At 64.6% G+C, this 9,477-nt stretch overlaps 3 protein-coding genes across 3 annotated transcripts in view; 1 reads left to right on the top strand and 2 right to left on the bottom strand.

Annotated features, from left to right (window-relative positions):
- Positions 1–2,297: 2,297 nt before the first annotated feature.
- Positions 2,298–2,712, bottom strand: EMIHUDRAFT_69047 (hypothetical protein; the record flags this gene model as incomplete). The annotated part of the gene is made up of 3 exons (XM_005757232.1): positions 2,298–2,330; positions 2,400–2,472; positions 2,585–2,712. Coding segments are annotated over 3 exons (234 nt in total), but the record flags the coding sequence as incomplete, so codon positions are not given.
- A 652-nt stretch (positions 2,713–3,364) lies between these two features.
- EMIHUDRAFT_107533 (hypothetical protein) lies at positions 3,365–4,531 on the bottom strand (the record flags this gene model as incomplete). The annotated part of the gene is made up of 1 exon (XM_005757231.1): positions 3,365–4,531. The coding sequence occupies one exon, from the start codon at positions 4,529–4,531 to the stop codon at positions 3,365–3,367; it is 1,167 nt and encodes a 388-aa protein (XP_005757288.1).
- A 3,156-nt stretch (positions 4,532–7,687) lies between these two features.
- Positions 7,688–9,477, top strand: part of EMIHUDRAFT_439079 (hypothetical protein) — a 3,559-nt gene continuing 1,769 nt past the window's right edge. Inside the window, exons 1-6 of the mRNA XM_005757230.1 lie at positions 7,688–8,045; positions 8,213–8,246; positions 8,314–8,367; positions 8,441–8,481; positions 9,220–9,262; positions 9,350–9,427. Of these exons, the coding sequence (XP_005757287.1) occupies positions 7,759–8,045; positions 8,213–8,246; positions 8,314–8,367; positions 8,441–8,481; positions 9,220–9,262; positions 9,350–9,427 (537 nt within the window). The 5' untranslated portion in view covers positions 7,688–7,758. The remainder of the gene's footprint in view (positions 8,046–8,212; positions 8,247–8,313; positions 8,368–8,440; positions 8,482–9,219; positions 9,263–9,349; positions 9,428–9,477) is intronic.

The following is a 9,477-nucleotide window of genomic DNA, read 5'->3' as shown; positions in this document are numbered from 1 at the left end:
GACGCACCGCTCGGCGAGAACTCGAGACACGTAGGCGACGGAGACGCGCTCGCCAAGTTTCCCGCCAGAGGATGCTCGCAACCCCCCACAGGGCTCCGAGCCACTGGTGTGGCACCTTCTTGTCGTCGGCGTGTCCCTATCACGACGAGGGCCGCCGCTACTCGTGCCATCTCGCGCATGCGGCACAGGCGGCCCAGTCGGGCACCGCTTGCGGCGCCTGGCAGGGGCACCCCCTGGGTGGGGGCCGGCGATTCCCATGACGGCTCTCCGCCACAACCCCCGCCGTGAGGGAATCCCTGCTCACAGAAAAGGGCTCCGAGCCCTGTCTCGCGCACGCCCCTGGCGGGCGCCGCGAACCTGTTCTGCGAGCGCTCGTCAGCGGGTGGTGTGCGGTTCTTGCCGTAGTTCCTCTTCGGTCGCCTAGCCCCGGCGCCGTCTGGCGGACGCCTGCGTGCCACGAGTGCGAGCCGCTCGCGGTTCGTACGCCCGCTTGCGGGTTCGAGTGGCGGGCCATTCCGCTTGCGGGATGGCTTAGCGGGTTCGAGCCGTCACACATTGGCTGCCGGGGTGTGCCGAGGGGGGGCTGGGGGGGCGGTAAGCCGTCATTGCCCGGCGCTGCTTGCAGCGCTCTGAGTGGCAGTGGCGGCGCTCCAAGAGAGTGGTGCTCTTGGGAAGAGGTTCCTCCTTTCCGCTCCCCCCCCCCGCAAGGCGCGAGACACACACATGATGCAGACTTCCGGGATTACGAACTTTCCTGTGCTTAGCAACATCATTTTTATACACGATCAGTTATGAACAGAGAGACTGCGTGCTTGTAGCAGATGCTTTCTTCAAGCCGGTGGGTTTTCTTTTCCTCGGCGTGCAGCTGCACGTACCCCCTCCATCTCGCCGCATCGAACGGCGCAGGGCGCCCCGCACTCGCGCCCGGGGCACTTGCGGCAGGTGCGCTAGGCGTCGCTCCCCGGAAGTAGAAGACGAACGCGTCGAGGGCGATGGACGTGCCGAGCTGCAAGCCGCTGGCGGGGGGGGGGGGAGCGGGGCATAAAACAACCTTGATGGTTCGTGTGCTCGTGTAAAATAGGACGGCGACCACAGGCCAGCCAGCGCGTGACAGGAGCATAGCCTGATACGATCGTATGGGAGGAGCACAGGTTCTGCGCAGGCTCCGGCTCAGGTCGTGGGGCATAGCTCGGGTGTAAACAAGAAATTGAGATATTTCTCATCAAATTCTCATCAAAATCGAGCGCGCTACGAGCTCTTTAAACGGGGCACGGCATTTCCTCGTTGAGCCTAGCGGCGCCCGTATCGCCCGCGCCCACATTCTTTTTCTGGTCGGTGGCACGACGGGCAGGCCCCCGGACGTCGAGGTCATCTGGCTACCGCGAGAGCGACCCAACTCGTCGACATCGTCCGATGATGGTGCCTCAAAGTCAGCCTTCGGAGGCTGTCGTGGGGTCGAGCCGGCAGTAGCCGTGACATGTGGTTCCACCACCACCCCTTGTAGGCTTTGCCTCTGACCGCCACCGTTCCCAGGCTGCCTAATGGGATGGAAAGGAAGGCTGGACGAGCGTATAGAAGCGTGCTCGACCTCGTCGTGGCAGCCTGCACGGCAGCGCTGGCAGGCGCGATGAGCGTCGTGCCACCTGACCCAAGACGGGTCGCAGGCGTCGTACCGAGCGCGTCCAGACCGTGTCCTGATATGGTCTGCACGGGCAAGTCACGTCGGCGTCAAAGGAGCGACGTGCGACGTGTCAGAGCTTGATCTCCGATCTCAGCGGCGTCGAGTCGCCTTCGGTGGCGACAGCTAGGATGCATCTCCTCCGTCGTTTTTCGCGCGATGGCCCTGAGAAGCTGGCGGCGCACGCAGGCGGACCTTGTGTGTGCGCGGACCGCTTAAAAAGTGGGTGCTCTACGTCACTTTTTTTGAGTAGATAGTGCCGAGCTGGCCGTGACATCGTTTTTGGTAGTATTTGGCGGGTTTTGCACCACAGACTTTTTGCAACAAGTCACTAGCCAATGTATTAATGACAGTGTGTGTGGACGTGCGCCCGCCGGGTGTCTGTTGACACTGACCACTGTGACACTGGGATCCCATCAAAAAGTTTTGCGCGCGCGGGCAAGAATACGCAGGTGAACCGGCTGCCCCCCCATGGCACTGCCACGATCGCCCAGCCGAAAACGTAGGTGGAATGCGAGACTGTATCATGATTTTCGAGTCGAGCAGTGCCGTCGAGTCCCGAGCGTGGCGAGAGGCGGAGCACCTCTTCACGGTCCCGAGCACCAGACAGCACCGAAGCCTAGTCGTAGTTTGGGCTGCCTCCCGGCACCAACTGCGAGCGCACAGGGCGGGTCGATGGGCGCGGCTCGCCAGCAGGTAGGGAGAGGGTGTGGCCGCACACCAGGGCGACGTTGTTGCCGTTGAGGAGGATCTGGTCGAGCTTCGTCACGCGCTTACCCTCGGGGGTGATCTCACTGCAACAGAGGGGGCGCGAGCAATCAGCGTGCGCGTGGTGATATGTGACGCGCCGCGAGCACACGGCTCGCGGGCGCGGCGCGCGTGGCTGGGCCGGGGGCGGCGGCGCACTATTCGGTCACGTCGTCCAAGACCATGTTCACGTAGTCGTCGAACCCTCTCAAGGTGCCGACCAGCTCTTTGTCGCCACGCATCACGATCCATATTCTCGAGCCGATGCATTTGTCGATCAGCTCTGCGCGCCAGGGCGCCGCGCTGTGAGGGTGCGGCGGCGGGGCGCGGGGGCGCGTGCGGCGGCGCGGGGCACACCGAGCGGCAGCACAGCGCTGGCCATCGAGGCGAAGCGCTGCACCACACACGAACGGGACAGGCTAAAAGAATTCTTCGGAAACGCGCCTCTCTCACAGCACGGGCACGACAAAGGCGCGGAGTAGCGCGGACTGGCACACACACCGGCTCACCACCGGAGCCGCCTAAGCGACTCCGTTAAGAACGGCAATGCACTCCGCACCATGCACAATGCCGCTCTCCCCGCACGCTAGCTCGTTCACCGTCTGCCACGCCACGGCGGTGTGGAGGACCCCTCGTTTGGCGTGCCCGTTTTATTGATTTATTTATCACATACTCGTTCTGTTGCCATCCCAAACTGTCACTCCCCTTTCTCCCGGCCGGGGTGGGGCGCGCGCGGGGGCGGCGGGTGTGCGGCGAGTGTGCGAGAGTGAAATTTGGAACTAGCCTTGTGGGGGTCGGTCGGTTGAAGAGTGTAAAAGTGGATGGCATGGACGCCTTAACCCAGGTGTGCCGATTTTGAAGACAACTGGGAACCGTAAATAGCGCGTCACAAACCTGCGTCTATCTGTCACTGTCTGCTCGGGCTTGGCGGCACGACGATCACGTCATGTGCAGCAGCGCGAGGAAGATGCGCGCCTTCACTAGATTGGCCGACGTCAAGTAGTGCACACCGTCGGACGTCCCGCGAGCCTCGTCGCCGTCGGCGACCGTCGAGAAGTCGACAAACCTGCCGCCCACCTCCTCGGTGACTCGCCGGGCCTGCCGGTTGAACTCCTGCGCCAGCGCACGTCGCTGGTGCGGGAAGACTCTGTCAGCAGCGGGCGTCTGGAAGTGAAGGCCGGACACGAAGAAGCGATCGTTCGCGTGCACATGTCGGTGAGCCGTGGTCCGAATGGCGGCGAGAAACGATTTGACTGGCGCCCGCAGGGAGGGACGGCCGGAGCGAGGTAACGGCCCCTGCAGGTAGTGCAAACCGCCCTGGAGCCACACGAAGGCTGCCTCGCCGCCGCGTCTGGTTCGGACCGCGTTCGAACACCGACGGCTTCTGCACGTGAGGCGAGAGTCGTACTCTACCGATGTGCACGGAAAGGGGAACGAGACGTTGCGCCGGCACGGCTCGAGCTCGCTAAACTGGCCATCGCAGAGGCAGTTCGCGTTCGGCCGCTCAAAGCCGCCGCTCACAAAGTTGTCCTTCAAGACCATCGAGACGGTCTGCAGCATGTGTCGCGTGTAGGAGTCGCCCATGATGTGCACGCACCGACCGCCGCGCGGCAGGGAAGCGTAGGTTGGGATCGTACAGTCGGTGACAAACCGCCCGTCGCTGTCGTACCGGCCCGTTGCGGTCGCATTGACGAGGGCATCGACCGTCGCGCAGGCGGGGGCCTCGGTGGAGAGCGCAAACCGCGAGAGGGAGTACTGGCACCGCAGGGAGGGCAGGCTCACAGGGGCTGCGACCCGTGGGAGCACGAGATTGGGGCCGTGGCAATCCCGGCTGCTGCTCGTGAGGGGCGAGGTAAGTGGCCGAGGCAAGCTGCAGCTTCGGCCGCAACTGCGCTCCGTCGCCTCGCAGCGCTGGCCTGTCGTGCGGTAGTCGCCGCAGGCGATGTCACAGGTAACTGTGTTGTGAGTGAGGCGGAAGAGCCCGCGGCAGCTCTTGGCGACCCACACGTAGGGCCGCCGAGCAGACGCATTGTCGCCCAGGACGCACCCGAAAGTTCGCCCTAAATCGCAGGCAGCCCGACTGTCCGGCCGTACGAGCTCGCACATGGCCTCGACTGCAGAGCTCAGCCAGGCGAGCCGCCTTCGCGCCTCACTGGCCGCCGGCGCCGGCGCCAGGCTGGGTTCGGGTAAGTGAAGGGCGGAAAGTGGCCGCGCCGCGTATCGAGTCGAGGCTCGTCGGATGCGGACTGCCGGCGGCGGGTGTCCCGTGGTGGGCCGGGGGGGAGGGCCGGGGAGCAGAGCGCGTTAGTTCGTCTCTCCGCTTGAGTGTCCGGCCCCAGCGCGTTCTCTGCGAGAGGCGAGAATTGAGATGAAGCTTGCCAGACAACGGTAAAGCCAAACCACCTCGAATGCAACCCGCGTTGAAGCTTGCTGCGGTCTCGCCCGATGGAGTTTCGTCGTCGCGAACGCTGCGCGGTCCGGCTCATTGAGCGCGGCAGCCAAGCCCCCTGCATCAGGTATAACAGCTTCGATTGTTCCATGTCAGACGGCGAGCCGCTCATCACCGTGTGGGCGAGCTGCCGTGGCATTTTCGAGCTCGAGGGCAAAGTGGTGCAGTGCGGGAGCTATCGCTATCCCCGGCAGAGGTGCAAGGCCCCGCTAGTGCCACTCAAGCCTCCGCGCGGCTGGCGTACGGAGGCACAAAGTGGTATGGTCAATGCAAAGAGCGACCAAAACTGCCGGCTCATTGAGCGCCGCAGCCGCGCACCCTGCACCAGGTTTAGCAGCTTCGATTGCAAGCTGCCAGCAGACGGCGGCGAGCCGAGCATCACCGTGTGGGCGAGCTGCCGTGGTATTTTCGAGCTCGAGGGCAAAGTGGTGCAGTGTGGGAGCTATCGCTATCCCCAAGAGCGGTGCACGGCCCCGCTAGTGCCACTCAAGCCTCCGCGCGGCTGGCGTACGGAGGCACAAAGTGGTATGGTCAATGCAAAGAGCGACCAAAACTGCCGGCTCATTGAGCGCCGCAGCCGCGCACCCTGCACTAGGTTTAGCAGCTTCGATTGCAAGCTGCCAGCAGACGGCGGCGAGCCGAGCATCACCGTGTGGGCGAGCTGCCGTGGTATTTTCGAGCTCGAGGGCAAAGTGGTGCAGTGTGGGAGCTATCGCTATCCCCAAGAGCGGTGCACGGCCCCGCTCGTGCCACAGCTTTCTCCGCTCCGCATCCGCGAGCTCCGCCGCCGCAACTACTGGCGCCCTGCAGGTGGGTTAGCAGAGCTCAGCTGCTACGCTGAGCGCTACCCAGATCTGCTAGGTGGGTACTGCTCGGGAATGCTCGAGCGCTGCCGGTGGTCCGGTCTCAAGCAGCATTGGCTAGCCAACGGGACGCGTGAACAGCGCATCTTTGGCTGCTTAGCGCCACCGAAGCGAGCGGCGGCCACCATGTCGCCCACCTTGCCACTCAGCAAGATGAATGTTCGGCAGTGCCCCGCATCATGGCAACGTTTGCAGGCAAAGCTCGGGACAGCCAATGACTTTATGTCGGCGAGCCCGCCCCCACCCGGACCAGGCATGCGGCTGGCCTCCTGTGGGGTGGCAAGTGCAGCCATCTACTTCCCAGGCTTCCATCGATCCGTCGAGAATGACCGTTTCTGTCCCTCGCCGCCTCCCTCGCCACCGTCGCCCTCTCCGCCTCCCTCGCCGCCTCCTTCGCCGCCTCCGCCGAGCCCACCTCCCTCGCCGCCTCCCTCGCCGCCGCCGCCCTCTCCGCCTAACCACTTTCATGTTCTGGTGCTTCGCCCCGGGCAACAGCGGTGGGTCCGGCAGGCTGCCCCCAAGGCCCCCCGGGCCGCTGCGGGTTTGGGAGTATGCTTAGGCACAGCTTCGGCGATGGCAGCCCCTCCCTGGGGTGTTGCATAGGTGGGGAGTCTCCCCCGCTGCGCCGCTGGTCTCCTCCTTTTCATTTTTCTTTTCTTTTGAGAGCAGAACGCCGGTTTGTCGTAAATGTGCGTGTCGGGGGTGTGTCAGGAGCGTCGGTGGGAGGCAGCGGAGGGCGGGGGCGCGCAAGGCCGGAGGCTCAACCATTCGTCGGCTCGTCAGGGTTGGAGAAGGGGGGGGGGAGTCTGGGCGGTCGGCGAGGGGGTCGTAGTAGGCTGGGCGTACGGGGTAGCCGCCACTTTCCTGCCTCACAAGGGCGGGGCTGTCCCGGAAAGTGAGAGACGCCGGGCAGCGTGGTGCAACGATTTCAACCTCCCATACGTGTTTGTTTCGCTCCTTTCCTCGGGCTGTTCCATCTTCCCATCTCCTTCCAACTCAGGCGAGGCGGGGGGGGGGCGTGGGTGCGGGGTGCGGTGCGGTGTGAGTGTGTGCGTGTCATGTGGCTACAGCAAGTGTCCGTATGTATGTAGGAAGGTGAAGAACAGTCAGGCTCGGACTGGACACCGACGCGGTATGGGTGGACGCTAGACAGATGATGACGACACGCACGAGCGACACACAGACACAAACAAGCTCACAAGACACACAGCCAGCGGGCTGCCACACATCCTGAGTGGGCGTACACATCACTCAGGCCACGTCCCCCCTGTCGCCCCCCCCAGCCAGCACTCCTACCAAGGTGCCAAGAGACAAACAACAGCACAACAACACAGACAGGCGACAGGGCGAACGTGTGAGACTAGAGCAGGCTTGCTCCGCCTCTAGCAATCTCGTCGCCAGCCGCAAGGCATGGACGAGACCGTGTGTGGGGTCTTGTGAGGTGTCTATGGACGCCCTCCTCACAGGCTATTGGCCAGCCGCTAGCCCTAACTCGCACTCATGGGTGACGACAGTTCATTGGATGAGTGGTTGCGAGCTTGCGAGCAGAGGCGCGTGTGCTGAATCTAGATCGCACGCCGTGGCATATGACTTGGGTAGGCGTGCGACCGCAGCGCGCCCGCCGAAGGCTCGACGGGGCGCGCGTGTCAGCCAGAAGTCCGAGTATTATAGACTCACACACACTCTCACTAGGTAGGTAGGTAGGTAGAAAGGTGAAGAACAGCCAGGCTCGGACTGGACACCAACGCGGTATGGGTGGACGCTGGACAGATGATGACGACACGCACGAGCGACACACAGACACAAACAAGCTCACAAGACACACAGCCAGCGGGCTGCCACACACCCTGAGTCGGCTTACACATAACTCAAGGCCATATCCTCCCTGTCGCCCCCCTCACATAACACACATAAAAAAGAAAAACCCAGAAGGCACGCACCGCTCGACCACTCGACAGAGCGCGCGCCGCCGCTGCCGTGCCGCTGCCGCAGCGCAAGAGTCCCAGCTCGCAAGCTCAGCCATGGGAAAGATGAAGAACATGGACAAGCCGTGGGAGGACGACAGCGTCGACCACTGGAAGCCCGAGGCGTTTGCGCAGGGCGACATGGCCGGCCCGCTCTTGGAGGAGTCGTCGTTTGCGGTGCTCTTTCCGGCGTACCGTGAAAAGTACCTGCGCGAGGTGTGGCCGCAGGTCACCTCGGCGCTCAAGGAGCAGGGCGTCGCGTGCCAGCTCGACCTCATCGAGGGCTCGATGACCGTCTCCACCACGCGCAAGACTTGGGACCCGTACATCATCCTCAAGGCGAGGCTCTCTCTCACCTCGTCCCGCCGCTCTCTCCTCCCTGCCGCCCCTCTCCCCGCGACCGGCTCTCGCTGCACCGCCCCGCTCGCCGCTCGCCTGGCCGCACAGCTGCCGCCCTCCCGGCGGCCGAGCACACCCCACACCGGCTCACGGCCGGCCGCCAATAGGCGAGGGATCTCATCAAGCTGCTCGCGCGGTCGGTGCACCTGCAGCAGGCGCTCGCCCACCGAGTCCCAGCTCGAGGTGTGAAGAGACGCTGTTCACAAGAACCACCTGCAGCAGGCGCTCAAGGCGCTGCAGGACGACGTCTTTAGCGACGTCATCAAGGAGAGGGCGGCCTCTGCTGCAGCTGGACCTGTGCACAGCGTCTCTTCACACCTCGAGCTGTGAATACCTCAAGGTGGGCGGCCTCTGCTCAAACAAGGAGCGATTCGTCAAGCGGTGCGGCGCCGCTCTCTGTTGCGTACTCTGTTGCATCCTCTGCAACACACTCTGTCGGCACACACTCGGCACACACAAAAACACAACCCCCGGGACCCACGACGCACAAGCACAGACAGTCGAGAAGGGAGAGACAGCAACGACAGTCAGAAGCCAGCGCTGGGTACCAGGAAGGCGAATGCGATGACAGCCTCTAGTGCGAGCTCACTCTGCACACACTCTGTGCATGTCAAGCGGTGCGGCCGCCGCCACCCTCGCCGCCAGCACTCCGCCGCCTCCGCCGCCCTCGCTTCCGCCCTCGCTTCCGCCGCCTCCGCCGCCCTCGCTTCCGCCCTCGCTTCCGCCGCCTCCGCCGCCCTCGCTTCCGCCCTCGCTTCCGCCGCCTCCGCCGCCCTCGCTTCCGCCCTCGCTTCCGCCGCCTCCGCCGCCCTCGCTTCCGCCCTCGCTTCCGCCGCCTCCGCCGCCCTCGCTTCCGCCCTCGCTTCCGCCGCCTCCGCCGCCCTCGCTTCCGCCCTCGCTTCCGCCGCCTCCGCCGCCCTCTTCCGCCGCCTCCGCCGCCCTCGCTTCCGCCGCCTCCGCCGCCCTCTTCCGCCGCCTCCGCCGCCCTCGCTTCCGCCGTCTCCGCCGCCCTCTTCCGCCGCCTCCGCCGCCCTCGCTTCCGCCGTCTCCGCCGCCCTCTTCCGCCGCTCCGCCGCCCAAGTGTCCGTTGGTGAGGCGCGCTCTTGTCGCCCCTGCCAGGCGCGACCGGCTGCTCGGCCCCAACGGCTCCACACTCAAGGCGGTCGAGATCCTGCCGCGCCGCCACATGTTGTGCATGCGACATGTCCAGGACACGTCCGTGACATGTCCGGGACATGTCGCGCAGGCGATCGAGATCCTGACGGGCTTCTACGTGATGGTGCAGGGAAACACCGTCGCGGTGATGGGCCCCCACTCGCGTCCTCAAAGAAGCCTGCTCCCACCTCATTTTCCCACCCAATTTCCCATTTTTACTTC

This window comes from Emiliania huxleyi (assembly GCF_000372725.1).
Source record: "Emiliania huxleyi CCMP1516 unplaced genomic scaffold EMIHUscaffold_92, whole genome shotgun sequence".
Taxonomy (NCBI): Eukaryota; Haptophyta; order Isochrysidales; family Noelaerhabdaceae; genus Emiliania; species Emiliania huxleyi.
This window is presented reverse-complemented; position numbering and strand designations above follow the sequence as displayed.